Below are 25,469 nucleotides of genomic sequence, written 5' to 3' on the forward strand. Positions count from 1 at the left end.
ATGACATCCCTAGCCGCGTCCTCAGAGCATGTGCAGACCAGCTAGCTGGCTGGTGTGTTTACGGACATATTCAATCCCAGTCTGCTGTACCCACATGCTTCAAGATGGCCACCATTATTCCTGTACCCAAGAAAGCAAAGATAACTGAACTAAATGACTACCACCCCATAGCACTCACTTCTGTCATCATGAAGTGCTTTGAGACTAGTCAAGAATCATATCACCTCCAACTTACCTGCCACCTTAGACCCACTTCAGTTTGCATATTACCCCAACAGGTCCACAGACGATGCAACCTCCAGCACACTGCACAATCCCATCTTGACAAGAGGAATATCTATGTAAGAATGCTATTCATTGACTACAACTCAGCATTCAACACCATAGTAACCTCCAATTGTGCAATTGGGTCCTGGACTTTCTGACTGGCCACTCTCAGCTGGTGAAGGTAGGAAACAACATCTCCACTTCGCTGATCCTCAACACTGGGGCCCCACAAGGGTGTGTTCTCAGCCCCGTCCTGTAGTCCCTGTTCACTCATGACTGCGTGGCAATGCACTCCTCCAACTCAATCATCAAGTTTGCAGACGACATAACAGTAGTGGGCTTGATTACCAACAACAACGAGAGCCGACAGGGATCGTGAACTTCAGGAAACAGCAGAAGGAGCACCCCCCTGTCCACATCGACGAGACAGTAGTGGAGAAGGTGGAAAGTCCTTGGCGTACACATCACAGACAAACTGAAATGGTCCACCAACACAGATAGTTTGGTGAAGAACTTCAGGAGGCTGAAGAAATTTGGCTTGTCATCTAAAACCCTCACAAACTTTACAGATGCACAATTGAGAGCATCCTGTCGGGCTCCATCACCGCCTAGTGAGACAACTGCACCAGCCTCACCCGCAAGGCCCTCCAGAGGGTAGTGCGGTCTGCACAACGCATCACCTGAGGCAAACTACCTGCCCTCCAGGACACCTACAGCACCCAATGTCATAGGAAGGCCAAAAAGATCAAGGACAACAACCACCCGAGCCACTGTCTGTTCATCCCAACCATCCAGCAGACGAGGACAGTATATGTGCATCAAAGCTGGGACCGAGAGACTGAGAAACAGCTTATATCTCAAAGACGGTTGAACAGCCATCACTAACACAGAGAAGATGCTGCCTACATACAGACTCAAATCATTAGCCACTTTGATGGATCACTGGTTATGTAATGTTTACATATCTTACAGTTTGTATATATGAGATGAGTTATGTATTTTATACCATATATTGCCTATGCCGCTCGGCCATCGTTCATCCATATTTTTATATGTACTTATTCCATTCTTTTACATTTCTGTGTATTAGGTAGTAGTTGTGAAATTGTTAGATTACTTGTTAGATATTACTGCACTGTCGGATCTAGAAGCACAAGCATTTCGCTAAACTCGCATTAACATCTGCTAACCATGTGTATGTGACCAATAATTTGATTTGATTCACAGTTGGGTTGAAACAAGGTCAAAATATTTTAACTTCAATTACTTTTTCGAAAATCGAATTAGTCTTTTGTTGAAACAATGAAATCACACTGAAAATGTTGGTTGAAATAACATGGAAACCATGTAGATTTCACCCGTCTTTGCCCAGTGACAGGCCTACACTTTCCAGTCACGACGGGCTGAAACCTTACCACCTCTGTTGCCCATGCCTGCCTGTTTCCCAGACTCTGCAGGAACCCAATCCTGTATTCATCGCTAATGCTTCATTAAAGATTCATACATTTTAGTGGTTTATTGAGGGCAGTCCAGAAACTGTACTGTCAGCGGCATGGAAAGGTCACAAGAAAAACTGATATTAATAGGTGCACTGGGATTCTTCTGCCGTCGCCATCGATTTTCTCTTAAATGTGACTAAATATCAACGGGTCTACAGGTGGGAGAGCGGCTTCTATGGAACCTGTGTGGGAAGAGAAAATAGTTCAAGTAAATTTGGAGGTTTTGGGCTTTGACTGGAATAGCAGATATTTCCTATCGGTGAAATTGTATGATCGTCATTTTGGTGTATAGACATTTATGTGTGTTTGAAAATGTCTGTTTATAGGCTACTGTGCCAAAAATGGGATATTGGTATCCATACTAGAACCAGTTTCCTGGATTAATATGACCAATTCTGGACCATGAACTGATTTTTAAAAATCTGTGTCCGGAAAAACTGGCCTACAAGATGCATTACATACAATGTCACAAAATGCTCCATCCATGAAATACTTGCTGTCTGTGTCCCAATGGCACCCTATTCCCTACATTGTGCACTTATTTTGACCAGTGCCTTATGGTCAAAAGTAGTGTACTATGTAGGCAATGGGGTGCCATTTGGGACACACACTTTCAATACTTAGTGCACTGCTAAGGGGCCTTTTAATGCCGTCTCAGATATCAATGCTCGTCTGGTATCGTCGCCATCCTCACAGAATGAAATAGAAGCCAAAAGCATCTAATGAAACTAAAACAGGTTGGCTATAGTTTACACAGATTGTAATAATAGTCCTGAGAGCGTTGCGCTAGCAATGCCAAGATTGTGGTTTCAATTCCCGCATGGATCAGACAAACTGTATTCACCCACACTGTACTTAAAGGGGAAGTTTCCTGGCACAGATTAAGCCAAGTAGTCGAAGAAAATGTCAAATCAATGGAGAATCTCCATTGAAAATACTTTTTAGTCCAGGATTAGGTTGAATCTGTGTCCAGGAAACCACCCTGAAATTGCCATAAAAGATTAATATAACAATAGCTGACTAATCATACACTTTGCTGATTGACTGGTTATCACAGACATAATTCGTTCTGAAATGGGCTCAGTTGGTAATAATGTGTTTAAGATGTAACTGAACCCATGCTTTTGTGATAATTGTTCTGGAATCTAATATAAGTCTAATATACATGGGTTTCACTCGCTGCCCGGACATCAGCCTTTCTATTGCATTAGTAAATGAATCAGACTCCAAATAATGTGTCCACCTCGAGTCTTAAGAGAACACTTTCGTGTACACCTGGGCAGACCTAGCGATATGGGGCCTGGTTTTAAAATGCCCCCCTAACCGAAATTATCCCCCGTAAATTATCTGCTATGATTATTATCTGACAATTAAAAATACCTTGTTCATATAAGTGTTTCATTTCTATGAAGCTATGAAGCTGTCACACAATGTCACACAATGTAAAATGTATGAATAAAATATATTTTACATTAAACAGTCAGTGTGGGCCCCAGTTTAATTTAAAACCTATGAAACATAGCTAAGGCAGCCTGTGTGTACATACACACACTCGCTTTCAAACTCTACAATTTTGTAGATTCACTGCCTTAAATTGCACATTCCAAAAACATTTGTGTTCAATGACCTTCTATTAAACAAAATCGGAGGTTAAATTGTGTGTATGGATTACATTTGTATGGCCAGCCAAGAACCAGCTAAATGACAGGACTCCTTGTTTGCTGTGCTGCAAATGGATGTCTTTTACCCTTAACAGCATTTCATCTTCAAATCCCCCTTTACCACTATTGAGCCACTGGCAGCTACAGATCCCATTTCCTAATAACCAACACACAAACTCACAGGCTACTCTCTCTCACACACCCACACAGTGGTAATAACAGTGCTAAGATGTAAGAATGAAAAGAAAATCAGCTCTGACGATAATGGATAAGATCAAATGAATTATCTGGATTTTAGATTTCTTGAACCGCTCGTTTTTAAAATAGAACGGATGCCAAGCTTAAAACGAGATAGGGAATAGGGCAGAAAGGTAACTGGGCTGTGTGCAGACAACTGAGCATATCGGTGGGCTAAGCATCTCTTATCCAAATTGGGAATAGTGGAGTACTACAAATTCTGCCCATGTGATGTTGGCTGCTGGCCAATGTTAGCGTTCGTTTGAAGCCACCTTTTGATCATACATAGGTTTATCTTTTATCGAAAACACTAATTAGTGGATATGAGGATGGCATCAAATACCCACCTTGCCTGTTTGTAAAAATCTCCATACACAAAAGCACATGGGCACCACACACGCAAGCACACGTAAATGCGCACACACACACTTAACAAATTATTTTTGTAATTCAGAGCAGCTGCAAGTGGGTATACTGTCGCCAATAAACAGCTATTTACATCACCATAAAACTCTGCTACAGCCATCATGGCACAGAGCCAACAGCATGCACAGTGCCAGCAAACACTAAGTAGCAAAATACCTGTTAAATGTGTGAATGTGTGTAGACTGCACACAGACACCATGCACACGTGCCGTTGAAATAGGATGTACGCACATTCATACAAGAGCTGACAACATAGGCATGTTTGTTCTGAGTTGCATATTTCTACCGAAACATTGTGCCCTGCTGAACACGGCCCAGTGTTTGTTCATGCTCCTCCCTCCATCCATCTCTCCATGAGACATGAGACATTGACCACACTACACCTCCTCTCATCCAGTTTATTACTTTATTTTTTAGCAACAAAAGGGAACAAAAGAAAACAAAGGCTACAGAATTCTCTTATCCATTTTTTCTTCAAATGTCAAACAAAAAATGCAGCACTATGCTAATGCGTAAGTAAAATAACATTCAAAAAAACAAAGAGGGTTAAATAAGGGGTTTTCTTTCAGATACACAATATTATTTTACGACAATTCAATTTCTATTACATTTTTCCTCCCCGCTCTGCTTGTAGCCCCACAGCCCCACCTATGGCCAGGCCCCAACCTCTCACTCAGTGTTCGCTCTTTGGCAAGAAGAGGTGTGTACGCGCGCGCGTGTGCACTCGTGTGCGCGTGTGCGTGTGTGTGTGTGTGTGCGAGAGAGAGAGAGAGAGAGAGAGAGAGAGAGAGAGAGAGAGAGAGAGAGAGAGAGAGAGAGAGAGAGAGAGAGAGAGAGAGAGAGAGAGAGAGAGAGAGAGAGAGAGAGAGAGAGAGAGAGAGAGAGAGAGAGAGAGAGAGCAAGCAAGTGAGAAAATCAATACTGTGGAGAAATGAGAATGAAAGAGGGAAGGATTAATGGAGAGTAAGGTGGGTGAGAGCAAGACATGCTGTCTGGAAATGGAATGGAGAGAGTGAAAGGAGAAAGACAGTGGTGTGCGACGGGCAAGGGCAGGAAGAAGAGAATCTGTGAAAGAAAGAGGGAGTTAGAATCCCACCGAGGGGTCGGGGATGGCATCGAGAGACAGAGGCGTCGCAGAAACATTTCAAACAGTGGGGGCTAATGGGAAATTAAGTCCATGGCTATGATATTATGGGTTATATCGAGCAAAACCTGAACAACCATGAGCGTCCCACTGAAGAACTTTGTCAAAAGGTTCTCCACAAATTCAGCACAGTCCAATGTGTACCACTTCATTTTTCTTAGCTGTCCTTGTGCTCTGCGCATGTGGGCTGAACTGTATGTAAGAGTGTTTGTGTATGTTTGTGCGCAGGGAGAACCAGATTCCGATAGAGGCACATATAGAGGTCTCGTGACAGCTCTTTGCTTTTGTGTCCATCTTAGAAGTTTATCCTTGGCCAGCACCCGTAGTAGCATGAACATCATGGCCAAAGGAAATCTCAAGGGGTGTGTTATCCGTCTCCATAGCGACTGAAACACACTCGGGGAGATGGATTAAATCCCTGACAGACAGACTGTTCCATTTTTAATCCAACCCCACTAACTAGGGGACGATCGGTGTCTGTTGTCTAGAAAGGAAGTTCTCTCTCCCAAGATACAGAAAATGGCTGCTGTGTCAACAGCAGCAGGCAGGTCAGGCCTCTCCCCCTGTAAACCCCTCTCATTGGATTCTCCCACAACCTGAGGTGGTGGTGATGATGATAGGGACAGTTGCAATAAGCAGCAGATGGCTTTAGTTTTTTCTGAACAGGGATGTCCCTGATCTGGAGATGGGAGGGGTTAAGGCTGAGAAGCAGTGGTGGGTGTGACACGCTCAAAAGTCATAGGTCAAAATCACAAAACAGTGGAGGGAGAGGGATTCGAGGGATGTCTTGGGGTGGTAGGTGCTCCTTAGGTACAGATCTAAGATCAGCTTAACCTCCCTTGCATCATACCCTTAATCAGTGGGTTGACCTAAACTAAAAACTGACCTTAGATCAATGTTTAGGGGGTAACTTCATCCCACTCTGTGATAGTGATGACATGAGGGGGCTCTGGTCTTTATTATGAGGTTGGTAGACAGGGAAGTGACAGATAGGTGGCTTTAGCAGTCCCTTGTCAGGGCACGAAAACTAGAAGTGCTTTGTCTGCTTATTTGAGGTAAGAGCATTGTCACAACAAAAAGTGGCAGTGGGGACAAGAGTGAGTATAAAGTGAGCATTTGTCTCCGTCCCCATTTGCCACCCTTTCCCCGAAGTCTCCACTGACACACTTTCTCACATTGATTTAACAACGCAACCAATGCTTTACACCAATCCTATACTTTTAAGAAATCCATGACGGGGTCTGTACAAGTGCACATTTCTGGATAAAGATGAATGATTTAGGACGCAGTCTCTTTCCTCTTCCTCGCTCTCATCGTCGGGGTTGGGGATGGGGGGGGTTCAGGTGCACTCCTCACCGATGCGCTGGCATGAGCGGCCCACCTTGCGATCCAGCTTGACCATCTTGAGGGCGGCTTCTTCACGCCCGCGCCCCAGGTGGTCGAAGAGGCAGTTGTGCTGCTCGGGCAGCCGGTGGAGCATGCAGAACACATAGCCTGTTGGTGAGAAGATGAGATGTTTTTTTACTTTTTACATATAGCATGAGTTGACACACCCATAAATGTTGAAGTGGTGCTGACTATGCTCTTTGCCGAACGGAACGAGTGTGATCGTATACTCCCTTAAAAGACCTTTGCTTGAAAAACTAGAAAAACGCATTATCAATAGTAATGTTTGTCCATTTTGAGAAGCTGTAGCCAGTACACACTCTCTCAAAATAGTCCGAATTAATCTAACAAGAAGTCTGTCATTCATTCTGACGGTTTGCCGAATAGATCTTAGTCGCACAATTTGACATCTAAGTAAGATGTTTGGTGAAGTATTTCTCAATGAAAAATGTGCATGAAAATGAGTCGTCTCATTAAAAGACTATTGAAGAATCCATACTGGTGACCAATCACCGATGTAGGGGCGTAGACTTCGGCTCCAAACTTCGGCTTGCCTCCAAAAAATAATGTGTGCCTGAACAGCCGTAAAAACCCCTACCAAAGTCCAAAACTAACAAAAACATCACAGAATGTTGTCATAGATGTACAAACTCTACCAAACTGTTTCAGCTGGGAAGCATACGCCTTATGGACATTTCCAAACCTAAATACATGTAATGCATTCTTCAACATAGGGGAGTTGTGGAGTGGGGAGAAAATGAGGCAGGAGAAACGTTGTTCTCCTTTTTCAATTGGTTTACAGATGTGTCGTTGCACCAATAGTTAAACTCCCTTACTTTTCTGGCCCTCCCCCAGTTTTTTTAGGCATCATTTTGTCCTCTTTGGGAGCACCCTTGTTGTTAGGCTACATATTTTGATGGTGACGGGCAGGAAAGGGGGACAAAAAAGATTAAATGAAGATGTGAATAGATAGAGAGGAGATTAAGAGAGGAGATGGAGAAGGGGAGTAAGGGTGCACTTTTTCAAATTCTTTCAAAAGTTAAATTGGGCACAGACCATGATCCCCTAGCTACAGTATAGTGGCAACATTTTCTCTAATATGTCAATACATCCAGATCCAATTCAATAGAACAGAGACAAGCAAATGCATCTCCACGTTGTAAAGCTTCAACCCCAGCTAATGCAATTGCAGCTAATGCAGCTACCAGGGCTTTGTGGAGGGCCGACACAATGGAGACTCAACGGGGAGGATCGCTGGTGGTAGTGGCTTCACTGGCAATGATACTCAGGCAGCTTAGCTCCTAAGGACTGAGAACAGAGTATAGAGAATAAAGTATTCTAATGCTATTATACTCTGTTCTCAGTTCTGTGTTCACGAGAACACGAATGAGTACATCAAACACCGAATCTCAAATCAGTCCTAAGAAGCAACAACGCCTGTCTTCAATACTCTACGCCTGAAACATGTAATCACAAACCAATTCTTAGGGGCTAGGACTGACCTCGAGTCAGTCATTAGGAGGTACAACACCCACCTTCTTCAATACACTCCAGCCTGAGTATCATTGTCCGTCAAAGATCCCTGATCTCAAATCAGCCCTTAGGAGCTAAGCTGCCTGAGTATCATTGCCAGTGAAGACACTACCACCAGCGATCCTCCCCATTGAGTCTCCATTGTGTCAGTCCTCCACAAAGCCCTGGTAGCTGAAAGGAGTCTCAATAATACAGAGAGAGAGAACGACTCGTTAGTTATATTGGGAGTCTTAATGTATTCGTTAATATGCATAATGTTCCTGACAGCAACGAACACTGATTAAAGTCTCAGAGCGACAGCGACCGAAGCGCCCTTTAATTGAAGAGTGGCAGAGGCAATTATTAAGCCATGCACAGGAATGAATAAAGAAAGATGTGGTAGTGTGTGGGGTGGTGTGGTGCTACAGCGAGGCTAGCATGGAGCCGAAGGTAATGGTGGAAGAGGGAGTGGCTGATGGACGCAAAAGGGGAGTGGGACAGGGGAGAGTGTGGCTTGGTGGGAGTATGAGGAGAAAGAGGTTTGGTGACTAAAGTAACTGGTGTGTGTCCCTGAAGTGGTGTGTGTGACTGTTGTGTACATATGGACACATGCACCGTACACACACACACACACACCCTCTGACATGTAAAATGCTAACAGATGTACCTACTTGTGTTAACAGTTAACACACAACTTCAAACAGAGCATGGTTAATATAAGATAAAGGTACAAAGCTATTGCACTGAAAAACGTTCACAGCCAAAAACAAAGCACAGCCAATAGATAAACGGATCAAGTGAGGTACTTCTACTGACAAACAGCAGGGAAAGCGCTTTCTCGAGTGATGGTTAACTTTGCTGTGAAACTGCTGCTAGCTTTAAACAGAATGCGCCATCAATTTGGCAGCGAAGCATTCAGTCACTAACAGCGAGACGTGTCATTAAGTCATCATTAGAATGACTTGTTGTCATAATAAATAGCAGTGTTAATAAAGCATGGGCATTGGCTTCAGTAATGACACATTAAGTAGCCTACAACTACTGCTTTGTGGCTGAAATGATAGGCTTACTAACAAGATATGATTGTTATCAGATACAGTATATATATATATAGCTAAGCCTTAGAGGTAGCTCATTCAAAGTGATTTAGACTATTGATTTGTACTTGCTGTTGACAACATGAAAATAGGGGTAGTCAACTATGCTAGTGCTAAATATTAGTAAAGTAACACCAAGTTAGTTTAGCTGATTATCTGTATCTGTCTAGTTGTCTCTAAGCTTAGGCCAATCAGAGTTGGGGTCACTTCCCTTTTAATTCAGTCAATTCAGGACGTGACCTGAAATTCCATTTAACCTTTTCTTAATATATATATATTTTTTAAACAGTTAAGAATATTGGAATTTCAGTTAACTTCAAGAATTCACTGCAATAAAATGGAATTTACCCCAACATTGTGGCCTATTTCTTTGAGTGAGGCCTAAATCTATGCCTCCAGGTCTGCAGTTCTAGAAGACGAGGGTAAAGCAACTTATGCGTCAGTTCTTAACTCTGATGAGTTGAGTCTATGTATGAAGTTTCATTTTTATGAAAAACAAGTTCATTAGCTCAAAGTATGTTTCTTAAAACAGTATTACAGTTTTGTGTGTCAAGTACAAAATCTCAGTCCAGTTCTAATGCTCCAGAGGAAAGTAAAGAAAGGGAATCGCTTTCTGTCCCGGAATGAAGCCTAAACAAAAGCAGAAACGTGCTGTTAGATTTGTATTACCACTGAGAAATATCAGTACAGTATTTTTGTCAAGTTTGAGTATATACAGTGCATTTGGAAATTATTCAGACTCCTTGCCTTTTTCCAAAATTTGTTACGTTACAGCCTCATACTGAAATTGATTAAATAGTTGCTTTTCCTCAATCTACACACACTCCATAATGACAAAGCAGAAACAGGTTCAGAATTTATTAAAAACAAAAACAAAGAAATATCACATTTACATAGGGGTTCTGACCATTTCCTCAATACTTTGGCAGCGATTATAGCCTTGAGTCTCCTTGGGTATGACGCTGCAAGCTAGGCACAACTGTATTTGGCGAGTTTCTCTCATTCTTCTTTGCAGATCCTCTCAAGCTCTGTCAGGTTGGATGGGGAGCGTCGCTTCACAGCTATTTTCCCATCTCTCCAGAGATGTTCGATCAGGTTCAAGTCTGGGCTCTGGCTGGGCCACTCAAGGACCTTCAGAGACTTGGCCTGAAGCCACTCTTGCGTTGCCTCGGCTGTGTGCTTAGGGTCATTGTCCTGTTGGAAGGTGAACCTTCACCCCAGTCTGAGGTCCTGAGCGCTCCAAAGCAGGTTTTCATCAATAATCTCTGTACATTGCTCTGTTCATCTTTCCCTCGATCTCCCAGTACCTGCTGCTGAAAAACATCCCCAGAGCATGATGCTGCCACCACCATGTTTCACCATAGGGATGGTGCCAGATTTCATCCAGACATGATGCTTGGCATTCAGTTCAAAGTGTTCAATCTTTGATTTATCAAACCAGAGAATCTTGTTTCTCATGGTCTGAGAGTCTTTAGGCGCCTTTTGGCAAACTCCAAGCGGGATGTCATGTGGCTTTTCCAGAGGAGTGCTGCAGAGATGGTTGTCCTTCTGGACGGTTATCCCCTCTCCACAGAGGAACTCTGGAGCACTGTCAGAGTGACCATTGGGTTCTTGGTCACCTCCCTGACCAAGGCCCTTCTACTCTGATTTCTCAGTTTGGCCGAGCAGCCAGCTCTAGGAAGAGTCTTGTTGGTTACAAACTTCTTCCATTTAAGAAAGACACCACTGTGTTCTTGGGAACCTTCAACGCTGCTGAAATGTTTTTGTGCCTCGACACAATCCTGTCTCGGAGCTCTACGGACAATTCCTTCAACCTCATGGCTTGGTTTGTGCTCCGACATGCACTGTCAACTGTGGGATCTTATATAGTGGTGTGCCTTTCCAAATCATGTCCAATCAATTGAATTTACCACAGGTGGACTCCAAGTTGCAGAAACATCTCAAGGATGATCAATGGAAACTGAATGCCCGAGCTCAAATTTGAGTTGTACAGCAAAGGGTCTGAATATTTAGGTAAATAAGTATATACTGTATATTTTTTTAAATACATTTGCAAACATTTCTAAAAACATGTTTTTGCATTGTCATTATGGGGTATTGTGTGTAGTTTGATGAGAAACATGCTTTATTTAATCAATTTTAGAATAAGGCTGTAGCCTATCAAAATGTGTAAAAAGTCAAGGGGTCTGAATACTTTCCGAATGCACAGCACTGCGTGTCAACAGAGGAATGTTAGCATACCTGCATTTGTATGAGAATGTGTGTGTGTGAGTGTAAGTATGTATAAGCCTCTGTGTTTGCTTGCATGTGTAAAAGTGTCCCATATGTTTGTGTAACCTTTATTTAACTAGGCAAGTCAAGTTAAGAACAAATTCTTATTTACAATGACGGCCTACCCCGGACGACACTGGGCCGATTGTGAGAAGCCGTATGGGACTCGCAAAATCGTCCGGATGTTATACAGCCTGGATTCTAACCAGGGACTGTAGTGACGCACTACATCTCAATGCAAGAGGCCTTAGACCGCAGAGCCACTCAGGAGACATGTAGGCCTATGTCTGTTTATGTTTTTATGAGTGTGTGTGTACTGACCACAGCGGCAGGAGCCGAGCTCTTGCTGTACCAGCTCCAGTTTGGTATGGCATTGGTGGCAGCGCCGGCTTCCCTTCTGCTTGGGACCCCCATTGGTAGATGACGACTCCTTAGAACCGGAGCCCACCCGTGCGCTCTTCTCTGGGGATGCGTCACTCTCTGACTCAGATGCTGCTCGAACACAAAAAGAAAAACACACACAAAAAGGCCACACAGATCCATTAAGAGTGTGTTTTAGTGAAGGGTCGTACGCGAACAAACGGCTCTTTTTGAACAAATCTTCATGGTGAACGTTAGGAACCTAAACACATCGATGAAAGAGATGTTCATTTGGCTCGCTGATTTGCATACTGCCACTACTGCTTATTGAGGTCAAAACAAAGTTTTGCAGCAGATAACTTACAAAATAATTATACGTCTAAGCCTTCGGTGGGTTCTAAACTGGAAATCATTTATCCGGAGTCTGCATTCATTGTTGCTGGGGATTTTAACAAGACTAATCTGAAAACAAGACTCCCTAAATTTTATCAGCATATCGATTGCGCAACCAGGGGTGGAAAAACCTTGGATCATTGTTACTCTAACTTCCGCGACGCATATAAGGCCCTGCCCCGCCCCCCTTTTGGAAAAGCTGACCACGACTCCATTTTGTTGATCCCTGCCTACAGACAGAAACTAAAACAAGAGGCTCCCACGCTGAGGTCTGTCCAACGCTGGTCCGACCAAGCTGACTCCACACTCCAAGACTGCTTCCATCACGTGAACTGGGATATGTTTCGTATTGCGTCAGTTAACAATATTGACGAATACGCTGATTCGGTGTGCGAGTTCATTAGAACGTGCGTTGAAGAGGTTGTTCCCATAGCAACGGTTATAACATTCCCTAACCAGAAACCGTGGATTGATGGCAGCATTCGCGTGAAACTGAAAGCGCAAACCACTGCTTTTAATCAGGGCAAGGTGTCTGGTAACATGATCGAATACAAACAGTGCAGCTATTCCCTCCGCAAGGCTATCAAACAAGCTAAGCGTCAGTACAGAGACAAAGTAGAATCTCAATTCAACGGCTCAGGCACAAGAGGCATGTGGCAGGGTCTACAGTCAATCACGGACTACAGGAAGAAATCCAGCCCCGTCACGGACCAGGATGTCTTGCTCCCAGGCAGACTAAATAACATTTTTGCCCGCTTCGAGGACAATACAGTGCCACTGACATGGCCTGCAACGGAAACGTGCGGTCTCTCCTTCACTGCAGCCGAGGTGAGTAGACATTTAAACGTGTTAACCCTCGCATGGCTGCAGGCCCAGAGGGCATCCCCAGCCGGGCCCTCAGAGCATGCGCAGACCAGCTGGCCGGTCTGTTTACGGACATATTCAATCAATCCCTATACCAGTCTGCTGTTCCCACATGCTTCAAGAGGGCCACCATTGTTCCTGTTCCCAAGAAAGCTAAGGTAACTGAGCTAAACGACTACCGCCCCGTAGCACTCACTTCCGTCATCATGAAGTGCTTTGAGAGACTAGTCAAGGACCATATCACCTCCACCCTACCTGACACCCTAGACCCACTCCAATTTGCTTACCGCCCAAATAGGTCCACAGACGATGCAATCTCAACCACACTGCCCTAACCCATCTGGACGAGAGGAATACCTATGTGAGAATGCTGTTCATCGACTACAGCTCGGCATTCAACACCATAGTACCCTCCAAGCTCGTCATCAAGCTCGAGACCCTGGGTCTCGACCCCGCCCTGTGCAACTGGGTACTGGACTTCCTGACGGGCCACCCCCAGGTGGTGAGGGTAGGCAACAACATCTCCTCCCCGCTGATCCTCAACACTGGGGCCCCACAAGGGTGCGTTCTGAGCCCTCTCCTGTACTCCCTGTTCACCCACGCCTCCAACTCAATCATCAAGTTTGCGGACGACACAACAGTGGGAGGCTTGATTTACCAACAACGACGAGACGGCCTACAGGGAGGAGGTGAGGACCCTTGGAGTGTGGTGTCAGGAAAATAACCTCACACTCAACGTCAACAAAACTAGGGAGATGATTGTGGACATCAGGAAACAGCAGAGGGAACACCTCCCTATCCACATCGATGGAACAGTAGTGGAGAGGGTAGCAAGTTTTAAGTTTCTCGGCATACACATCACAGACAAACTGAATTGGTCCACTCACACAGACAGCATCGTGAAGAAGGCGCAGCAGCGCCTCTTCAACCTCAGGAGGCTGAAGAAATTTGGCTTGTCACCAAAAGCACTCACAAACTTCTACAGATGCACAATCGAGAGCATCCTGGCGGGCTGTATCACCGCCTGGTACGGCAACTTCTCCGCCCTCAACCGTAAGGCTCTCCACAGGGTAGTGAGGTCTGCACAACGCATCACCGGGGCCAAACTACCTGCCCTCCAGGACACCTACACCACCCGATGTTACAGGAAGGCCATAAAGATCATCAAGGACAACAACCACCCGAGCCACTGCCTGTTCACCCCGCTATCATCCAGAAGGCGAGGTCAGTACAGGTGCATCAAAGCTGGGACCGAGAGACTGAAAAACAGCTTCTATCTCAAGGCCATCAGACTGTTAAACAGCCACCTCTAACATTGAGTGGCTGCTGCCAACACACTGACACTGACTCAACTCCAGCCACTTTAATAATGGGAATTGATGGGAAATTATGTAAATATATCACTAGCCACTTTAATCAATGCTACCTTATATAATGTTACTTACACTACATTATTCATCTCATATGCATACGTATATACTGTACTCTATATCATCGACTGCATCCTTATGTAATACATGTATCACTAGCCTCTTTAACTATGCCACTTTGTTTACATACCCATCTCATATGTATATACTGTACTCGACACCATCTACTGTATCTTGCCTATGCTGCTCTGTACCATCACTCATTCATATATCCTTATGTACATATTCTTTATCCCCTTACACTGTGTATAAGACAGTAGTTTTGGAATTGTTAGTTAGATTACTTGTTGGTTATTACTGCATTGTCGGAACTAGAAGCACAAGCATTTCGCTACACTCGCATTAACATCTGCTAACCATGTGTATGTGACAAATAAAATTAGATTTGATTTGATTTTATTTGATATGTAATTTTTTTAAGATAGCTAAATGATCTTTAAGGAATACCTAGGATAGGTTAAGTAATCCCTCTCACCCCACCCCCCTAAGTTTTAGATGCACTATTGTTAAGTGACTGTCCCACTGGATGTCATAAGGTGAATGCACCAATTTGTAAGTCGCTCTGGATAAGAGCGTCTGCTAAATGACTTAAATGTAATGTAAATGATCCATAGAATGACTATTAGCAATAAAATACTGAATTTCACCCTTTATTATAGTCCAGTGAAATGAACATGATTCCAAGCGTTATTTCATAGATTTGATGTATTCACTATTATTCTACCATACAGAAAATGAAGAAAAACCCATATATATATATATATATGGGTTTTTCTTCATTTTCTGTATGGTAGAATCATTTCTGTATGGTAGAATAATAGTGAATACATCAAATCTATAAAATAACACTTGGAATCAGTGGTTGAAAAACTAGTTTTAATGACTCCAACCTAAGTGTATGTAAACTTCCGACTTCAACTGTACATACCCCAACAAGAAGCTATGGATTACAGGCAACATTTGCACTTAGCTAAAGGGTAGAGCTGCCACTTTCAAGGAGCGGGACTCTAACCCGGATGTTTATAAGAAATCCCGCTATGCCCTCCGACAAACCATCAAACAGGCAAAGCGTCAATACAGGACTAAGATCGAAACGTACGACACCGGCCCGACGTGCGTTAGATGTGGCAGGGCTTGCCAACTATTACAGACTAAAAAAGGGAAGCACAGCTGAGAGCTGCTCAGTGGCACTAGCCTACCAGACGAGACAAATAACTTCTATGCTCGCATTGAGGCAAGTAACACAAACATGCATGAGAGCATCAGCTGTTCCGGACAACTGTGTGATCACGCCCTCCACATCCGACGTGAGTAAAACCTTTAAACTGGTCGACATTCAAAAGGCTGCAGGGCCAAACGGATTACCAGGATGTGTACTCCGAGCATGCGCTGACCACCTGGCAAGGGTCTTCACTGACATTTAACATCTCCCTGTCTGTAATGCCAACATGTTTCAAGCAGACCACCATAGTCCCTGTGCCCAAGAACACTACGTAACCTGCCTAAATGACTACCGTCCCGTAGCACTCACGTCTGTAGCCATGAAATACTTTTAAAAAGGCTGGTCATGGCTCACATCAACACCATTATCCCAGAAATCCTAGACTCACTTAAAATGGTATACCGCACCAACAGATACACAGAAGATGCAAACTCTATTGCACTCCACACTTCCCTTTTCCAACTGGACAAAATGAACACCTATGTGAGAATGCTGTTCATTGACTACAGCTCAGCATTCAACACCACAGTGCCCTCAAAGCTCATCACTAAGCTAAGGACCCTGGGACTAAACACTGGATTCTGGATTCTGTACTTCAAGACGGGCCACCCCCAGGTGGTAAGAGTAGGTAACAAGACACCCGCCACACTTATCCTCAACACGGGGGCCCCTCAGGGGTGCGTGCTCAGTCCCCTCCTGTACTTCCTGTTCGCATGACCGCATGGCCAGGCATGATTCCAACACCATCATTAAGTTTGCTGATGACAACAATGGTAGGCCTGATCACTGACAATGATGAGACAGTCTATAAGGAGGTCAGAAACCTGACCGTGTGGTGCAAGGACAACAACCTCTCCCTCAATGTGATCAAGACAAAAGGAGATGATTGTGGACTACAGGAAAAGGAGGACTGAGCACACCCCCATTCTCATCGACGGGCTGTAGTGGAGCAGGTTGAGAGGTTCAAGATCCTTGGTGTCCACATCACCAACAAACTAACATGGTCCAAGCACACCAAGACAGTCGTAAACCTATTCCCCCTCAGGAGAATGAAAATATTTGGCATAGGTACTCAGATCCTCAAAAGGTTTTACTGCTGCACCATCGACAGCATCCTGACGTGTTGCATTACTGCCTGGTATGACAACCGCTTGGCCTCCGACCACAAGGCACTAGAGCAGAGGTGGGCAAACTTTTTGACTCGCGGGCCACAATGGGTTCTAAAATTTGACAGAGGGGCCGGGCCAGGAGCATTTGGAGGGAGTGTTTGGGCCGGATATACTAAAGCATTAAATGTAGTGTGTGCAAACCTCATAGCACAGTAAGAACACTACAACCCAATTTATTAACTGTCTTTCAAATGTGAAAAATAGCCCTTATCAGTTAATAAATTTGTCTCAAGGAATATGCAAGATATGGCATTTACATACTATTTCGCAGATACTGGGAGGAGGAAATGTAAATAGATTAAAATAACATACGCACTGTTATTTATCAAGATTGCGTCTGTTTTTAATAAGTTTCAATCGAAGGTGCAACGTTAAAGAAATCAACATTTATTGAAAAATGGAATCACTTTCAACATTCAAAACATATTATTACACAACGAAATACTCAAGCTCAATAATATCTACTTGTGTTAAACTCCGCAAAACGCGCGCTCTACAAACTCGCCACGGACGCCCTCACCTTCACGCGCAAACAGTACACGTGTATCGTTGCCAAGCACACAGACATAGGCTGTATTAAATATCCTACCTGTAGCTGAAAATTTAAATTTAAATTAAGAGCGATGTGCGGCGTGTTAATTAAGCTACTGTACCGCTGCTGTGCGTAAATGCGCATTGCTCTTAATTAAAAGACGCACTTCCAAACTTTCCATATGCATTTTTTCATAACACAGCAGAAAAACTCACCATTTCAGTGGGAACAGTGTTGTTGGTCTCCCTTTTTTGCCAGTGCATCAAAGTCTGGAGTTAGTTTTGTTGTGGCAATTCTCAGGACAGATCTGAGGTGTTGGTCAGTTAACTTGGATCTGTGATGGGCTTTGTTGATTTTCATGACGCTAAACGTCTGCTCACACACGTAGGTCGAGCCTTTGCTAATTTGAATGCCAGCAAATAACTTGCCTTGGTACTTGACTCTTGAATTGCAGTTTGTCGGTGAAAAAAGTTCTGTTGACTCTGTAAATTAGCTGCCAACCTCTGAGCAGTAGCCGCCCGTTCTTGTGTTGACTGCTTGCTAGCATAGTTTGCATGCTTCGTGGCAAAGTGACGGCTGATATTGTACTCTTTGAAAACCGCAACAGCTTCTTGGCATATCAGACATACAGCCGTTGATCGGACTTCGGTGAAGAAGTATTTTGTTGTCCACTCCTTATTAAACACTCGGCATTCGCTGTCCACTTTCCTTCTCTTTGGTCCGCTCATTTTCACAGAAGGGCTTAATGGTGACGTGAAACGAAGTGAAAATTAAAGTGAAATAAAGATTAATACGCGCCACTCCAACAACGGTCAATGTGTTTTGAGTGCGCCATCTATTGGGGAAACGTGGGCATTGCAGGGAAAGGGGAAAAAAGGAGGTTTTTACTATAATTTGGACAAGTTCGGCGGGCCGGATTAAAAAGCCTAACGGGCCGTATGTGGCCCGCGGGCCGTAGTTTGCCCATGTCTGCACTAGAGGGTAGTACATACGGCCCAGTACATCACCGGGGCCAAGCTTCCTGCCATCCAGGACCACTATACCAGGCGGCGTCAGAGAAAGGCCCTACAAATTGTCAAAGACTCCAGACACCCTAGTCGTATATTGTTCTCTAGGTCTAAGAGGCTTCTAAACAGCTTCTACCCCCAAGCCATAAGACTCCTGAACAGCTAATCAAATGGCTACCCAGACTATTTGCATTGTCCCATCCTACGCTGCAGCTACTCTCTGTTACCTATGCATAGCCACTTTAATAACTCTAACCTCATGTACATAATTACCTCGACACCGGTGCCCCCCCGCACATTGACTCTGTACTGGTACCCCCTGTATATAGCCCTGCTATTGTTATTTATTGCTGCTCTTTAATTATTTGTTATTCATATCTCTTATTTTTTTAGGGATTTTCTTAAAACTGCATTGTTGGTTAAGGGCTTGTAAGTAAGCATTTCACTGTAAGGAGAAACATTTACATTTACATTTACGTCATTTAGCAGACGCTCTTATCCAGAGCGACTTACAAATTGGTGCATTCACCTTATGACATCCAGTGGAACAGTCACTTTACAATAGTGCATCTAAATGTTAAAGGGGGGGGGGGGGAGAGGGAATACTTATCCTATCCTAGGTATTCCTTAAAGAGGTGGGGTTTCAGGTGTCTCCGGAAGGTGGTGATTGACTCCGCTGTCCTGGCGTCGTGAGGGAGTTTGTTCCACCATTGGGGGGGCCAGAGCAGCGAACAGTTTTGACTGGGCTGAGCGGGCGCTGTACTTCCTCAGTGGTAGGGAGGCGAGCAGGCCAGAGGTTGATGAACGCAGTGCCCTTGTTTGGGTGTAGGGCCTGATCAGAGCCTGGAGGTACTGAGGTGCCGTTCCCCTCACAGCTCCGTAGGCAAGCACCATGGTCTTGTAGCGGATGCGAGCTTCAACTGGAAGCCAGTGGAGAGAACGGAGGAGCGGGGTGACGTGAGAGAACTTGGGAAGGTTGAACACCAGACGGGCTGCGGCGTTCTGGATGAGTTGAAGGGGTTTAATGGCACAGGCAGGGAGCCCAGCCAACAGCGAGTTGCAGTAATCCAGACGGGAGATGACAAGTGCCTGGATTAGGACCTGCGCCGCTTCCTGTGTGAGGCAGGGTCGTACTCTGCGGATGTTGTAGAGCACGAACCTACAGGAACGGGCCACCGCCTTGATGTTGGTTGAGAACGACAGGGTGTTGTCCAGGATCACACCAAGGTTCTTAGCGCTCTGGGAGGAGGACACAATGGAGTTGTCAACCGTGATGGCGAGATCATGGAGAAACACCTACTCATGTTGTATTCGATGCGTGTGATAGATAAAATTTGATTTGAGACGTGTTTGTGCCGTCATGTGCATTAGTAGCACAATTTCGAACCTTTTGACATTCGTTTTTACCTATGTTGACTTACCCATATTGACGTTTTAAGTTTCGGGCAAACTTTTCTTTGCGGATATACAATCTTCGCAAATTGAATTATGGGGTGTTTCAGGCCCCAAAGTGAACATCACTGTACACTTGCAAACTCGATCAAAAACAAGGGCTGAGGAGCTTACGTTAAGAACTTCCCTTGTTTTGCTAATCATTTGGATCAACTTCCAAGACAGTGACGGGGATTCCCCCAAGGGCATAAGACGAGGGTAAGTGGAAGAGGGTGTCTTTTATGAGTTTGAAATGCAGCCAGGTGCTTGATGATAAGTTGAATCAGGTGTACTACCTCTGTAACACATCAAATGCAAGGAACGGCTGAGGGTCCCCAAGGAGATGTTTGAGAAATGCTGCATTGGGCTAATTAAAGCAAGTCCCCCATCACATTCTACAACAAAATAACAGACAACAATGATACCCATATACAGTACTTTAGTTAAAATGGTTGCCATTGACAAAATTAGTCAAGCATCTGCCCAGAAGTCAGTTTTAAGTCAGGATTTTTCTCCTCCATCCCAGAGACGTTTCTTTCCTCACTGGTTCGGCTGTGGGACAAAGATCTTTGTTCGATACATTTCTGAGAACTAGGCCAAGTTGACCGGCGAATCTTTGGCATTCCCGATCGATTCCTTCGCACCCATTATCCTATGGAATCTCTCTGGGTTCACCATGTAAGGAATAGGGTGCAATTTGGAATGTAGAAGTCCCTTTGGTATCTCCAGTCTTTCTGCCTTTTTAATGGGACTTCTTTTTAGCGACGAGGGCCCTCAATGGAGGGTAGAAACATGTGATCTCCAGCAGAGGAAGAGGAGTTCCTTAGTCGTTTAAGTCTCGCTGACAAATGTGTGTGTGCGTGCATGTGTGTCTACTCCTTAATGTCAACCTTAATAAGATAGAAAGGCCATATATTGCAGCCATATTACATAATACTGGAGCGCCTAAACTATGGTCACTTCACTTACTTGCTCACTGAAATGCGGGTGCAGTTTCAATTGCATGGGGAATATACTTAATGAAAACTACCTAACAAATGTGAGGTAGTCTACTTTCCCCATATCTCCCCTTATTGCTTTCAATTTACAGTCTACCTATCGGGTCAATTAACTCTGCCATTTTGGATCAATTAACAGTGGTTGATTCAAATTCCCTCCGACACCAGTCTCGCTCCATTCCGGCTCCGTTAAGTCGAGTCGACAGGCCCGTAGTGGGAACACGGCGCCTGACACGGAAACCTAGTGTTAGGTCCGTCGAGGCGTAGCTACCTGAGTTGCAGGGCCGTTTTGTGGGAGTGGATACCAGTATGCCGTGGGCTGTGTCTGTGCTGGAGACTTCTGGAAGAGAAAGGGGAAAAAAGAAAGAAAAGAGAGACTTGTGGTTGGTGCAATCCATCAACTACAAAGAGCAGACAGACAGACATGGAGGGTCAAGGTATGATGCAATCTAGTTATTTTCTGACTGTGTGTGTACACACACACACACACACACACACACACACACACACACACACACACACACACACACACACACACACACACACACACACACACACACACTGGGGAGAACAATTATTTGATAACCTGCAAAATCGGCAGTGTTTCCTACTTACAAAGCATGTATGATTTGTATCATAGGTACACTTCAACTGTGAGAGGCGGAATCTAAAACAAAAATCCAGAAAATCACATTGTATGATTTTCAAGTAATTAATTTGCATTTTATTGCATGACATAAGTATTTAATCACCTACCAACCAGTAAGAATTCCAGCTCTCACAGACCTGTTAGTTTTTCTTTAAGAGGCCCTCCTGTTCTCCACTCATTACCTGTACTAACTGAACCTGGACTTGAACCAGGATCTCTAGTTTATTAGACCACTGCGCCACTCGGGAGGCCCTAGCTACCTATGATATCTAATCTGTGTCTGACATGTCTTGGTCTTACAGAGGTCGAATTGAGGTTGAAAAACCAAGAGTCGATATGTGACTGACAAGTCTATTACACTAAATCGCTAAATCGCTACAGAAATGCATTTTCCCGTTTATTTAAATGGGTCCCAGTCATGACAGATCGCTAACGTAAAGTGGACTGTAACCACCTCTTTGTATACATAACCTGGGCAGCTCTTCCAGATAGTGGAAGATCTGCCCAGTACTCCAACTGCCTTCCTTTCTCCCACCTCTCTCTCCTATGTATGCCAGGACAGATATAGCCTGGTCTGGGCAGCTCCACCGTTGTTGCAGAAAATAGCAGATGTGTCCTTGGCAATAGCAGGCTCCTGGACTAAAGGAGTAAGTGTGTGTGTTTATTAAAGAAAGCAGACTGTGTCCGTCTCATGGAAACACACAAAAAGACACGAAAAATCTGTATTAACTGGTGGTCTAGGTACCACAACGTCTCTGACTTTATTGTGCATTCCCAGTTTTGTTTTTTAAATGTACTATGTATTTGACTTGTTTCAGGAAACTAAGTGTAAAACGCACTTCACTACTTCACAGTAGCGGCATTTGAACATAAACATTTATATTTTATCTAAATGCGTTTTTTTGGACTGAAATGCCCTCTGGAACGTTAACTCTCATGTGCTTTAATAACAAACTTGTATTCCATCCATAAATACGAATACAATTGGTCAATTACCAGCCTAGTTGGTTTAGCCACAGAAAAAGTCAGGAACCTTCCCGCTAGCCATGATTGGCTGAGATAATGGGTGGGCTGGACATGCTGGGAGATGAGTTTGGATTGGTCTGCCATGTAGCATGCTTCTGTCTATAACGTAAGCTGTTCAGCACGTCTTGACAGTCCTTTCTATCGCACTGTTTTTGAAAGATATAACATTATCCATCAAGAACTACACGAGTTTTGCTACTTTTCTAAACCAAATTGATGCCCTGAATTCAGCAGGTGCTATCGACAGATCAGTTGGAAAAAGTGCTGGGCTAATTTCTGCACACGCCACGGTCAGTGTGAACCGGAGTGACTTGACACAACGCTGGTCAAACAGCTACAAACAAAAATGGAGTTAAATGGTTCCAATCTGCCACAAAAGCGTTCATCCATGTATACGGGTAGGAATCTAACTACATTTGCAGATAAGTTTCTAATTTTGTAATTTAAAGCATACTGTTAGATAACTAGCAAACGTTGCTGGCTCGCTAGCTAACGTTAAGCGTATGATCTGTGAAGTAATACGAATCAGGCTATAACTAACCATGTAAATTGATTCCTAAGGTTTGCTAGCTAACATTGAATGCTAGTTTGTTAGCTTTAGCTACCTGCATATTCATACTACAGCTATGACAATGTTTTTATTGGTAGTAGTACGAGTTGGGTTCATTGTTTAGCTAGCTAGATGTCTAAACAAGACTCCACTTCGGCCGGATTATTACATGACGCATCAAATTAGCCAAGTGTGTCTGGGTGATTACGGCCATTTCATGAACATGTGTACACGTCTTTACAATAGTGACCCATCCACTTATCTAGATTTGGCTGGGGGTTGGTTACAGCATTTCCTTCACATTACCCATCAACTTAGACAAGTGTGTCGAGTAAATATTTTTATCTGGACACTCTGTTTTTGATATTGCTACTATGCAAGTAACCACTTCACTGTAACGTTTACACCTTCTGTATCCTGTGCATGTAACAAATAATCTTCAATTCTATTTGATATAGGGTGTGTTTGCCACATAGCCTCACATGTGACTCCTTAAAGATATGGATGGGGCTAAAGCTTAAGAGTACGGAATGCCATTTGGGTCTTTGCATGTAAAAAAAGATAAGTGTGACGTGTCAAATGAGCTTGTTGACCAATCAGGACCTGAATATGACTGCATGTCATGTAATAATTTGACGCGGTGATACATTTTCTACGTAGTTATTACTCATTGATTACACTTTCACTCATATGTCACGACGATTTATCGATATGTATGCTATTATGCTGGTAAACGCGCACCTACAGTGCTGGTCATTTTTTTTAAAGCTAGCTAGCTCATGATGCATACAATGTTCTTCCCCAAAAACATAGCAAAACGACAATCTGTTTCAGTAGCTATAGTTACCTAGGTGTCATCTAAAATAACCCTAATTTGATAGAGATCTGCAGAAATCACACTGGATGTATTAGACTTTAAAATTGCATTAGGGGCATACTTATTTCACTGTACAGCCTTATCTATGGATTGTGGATCAATGACATGGGGTATCAGTCTACTCATTGACACCCAGAGAACATTAGCGTTGTAGCTCTTATTGTAGGACTCTGAAAGAACTATGAATTGAGACACATTTACTGTCAACCTATGTGGATTGAACACTATTCCAAAGAAAAAACAACACCGCGGATGTTTTTGATTATGATAACTGAGGAGGACGTTGGGAAAAAATATATTGGGTAGACTGATACCCCATTTCATTGGTCCCCAATGCTTGGTCCGCCATCATTAGGTAAAGCGTACAGTGCAATATGAATGTCAATACACACAATAGACTGACTGAGGGAATTTCATTCACAGTCCTGCGATAAGAGCTACAAAGCTAATATTTGCGTAAGCTCTTCACAGTTGTGTTCTGTGGGTGTCACCGAGTAGACTGATACCCCATTTCATTGCGTGACATTCCAACCTTGTTTAACATTATCTAGTCTAAATATGGCATGATTCCACCAATTGTAACCTTTTGCATCACTTTTAAATAGGTACTTTTATTTTGAAAGCAAACACCAAATTCCAAAATTGTGACAAATCCTTATTGTGGCTAGCTTCACAACACATAACCTGATCCAGCTATTTCTTTTCATGACCAGAAGTTCAATTTCAATAGGCTAACAACAAGTAGCTACCTAGCTAATACCATAAGTTGCAGCCTAACACAACATTCTACAATGAAACTGTTATTTTACATGCCAAATTAAAAGCTTATTTAACACGCCAACGTGTTTTTTGACACGCAAAGACCCAAAAGCCGTTCCATATAAGAGGGTGTGAATGATGCTGAATGGGTATACAAAGAAACCTCCAGTAGGTGTACCAAAACATTCAAGAGTAATTTTCTCAAAAGTTTATCAATTTCCAAATCAGAATTACTTCCCCATTGTTCCTCAACTGCAGTGTATGATATACCATTTTCTAGCTTGGAGTCTCTACTTTTATCCAATGTAAAAAATAAAAATTAAATTAAAAAATGCACATAAGACCGAATCGAGGCGGTCGATCACACATGTATAAAAAAAAAAATCAACATTCCAAACTGCAGGACATAGGCTCCTGTCCTTACCATCTTGTTCAGGTAGAGGCGTGGCTTTTGTGTCTCTGGGCAACGGGTCCTCTGAGCTGACAGGCGCTGACGAAAGGGATTGGCTACTGCTGCTGCTTGATTCGCTATAAAAGATGACTGACTGGCTGATGCTTGAGCTGCATGAGCTGGGGGCAGGCTCTGGGGCACAGTCCTCGCCTGGCTGCTTCTTCTCAATGTCTGCGGTTATACAAGAGAGTGACTAGCGTGGGTGTGTGTTTGTATGTGTGAGAGATGCTGGATTCCAAAATAACTCCTAC

At 43.7% G+C, this 25,469-nt stretch overlaps 1 protein-coding gene across 2 annotated transcripts in view; it reads right to left on the reverse strand.

Annotated features, from left to right (window-relative positions):
* Window positions 1-4,474: 4,474 nt before the first annotated feature.
* The window catches only part of LOC124035946 (AN1-type zinc finger protein 3-like), a 50,653-nt gene continuing 29,658 nt past the window's right edge, over window positions 4,475-25,469 (reverse strand). For both annotated transcript variants that reach the window (XM_046349922.1, XM_046349923.1), the window contains exons 3-6: window positions 25,192-25,389; window positions 21,178-21,246; window positions 11,822-11,992; window positions 4,475-6,728 (exon numbers count right to left, since the gene is read on the reverse strand). In XM_046349922.1, the coding sequence (XP_046205878.1) occupies window positions 6,574-6,728; window positions 11,822-11,992; window positions 21,178-21,246; window positions 25,192-25,389 (593 nt within the window). In that variant the 3' untranslated portion in view covers window positions 4,475-6,573. The remainder of the gene's footprint in view (window positions 6,729-11,821; window positions 11,993-21,177; window positions 21,247-25,191; window positions 25,390-25,469) is intronic.

Source organism: Oncorhynchus gorbuscha, linkage group LG05, assembly GCF_021184085.1.
Source record: "Oncorhynchus gorbuscha isolate QuinsamMale2020 ecotype Even-year linkage group LG05, OgorEven_v1.0, whole genome shotgun sequence".
Taxonomy (NCBI): domain Eukaryota; kingdom Metazoa; phylum Chordata; class Actinopteri; order Salmoniformes; family Salmonidae; genus Oncorhynchus; species Oncorhynchus gorbuscha.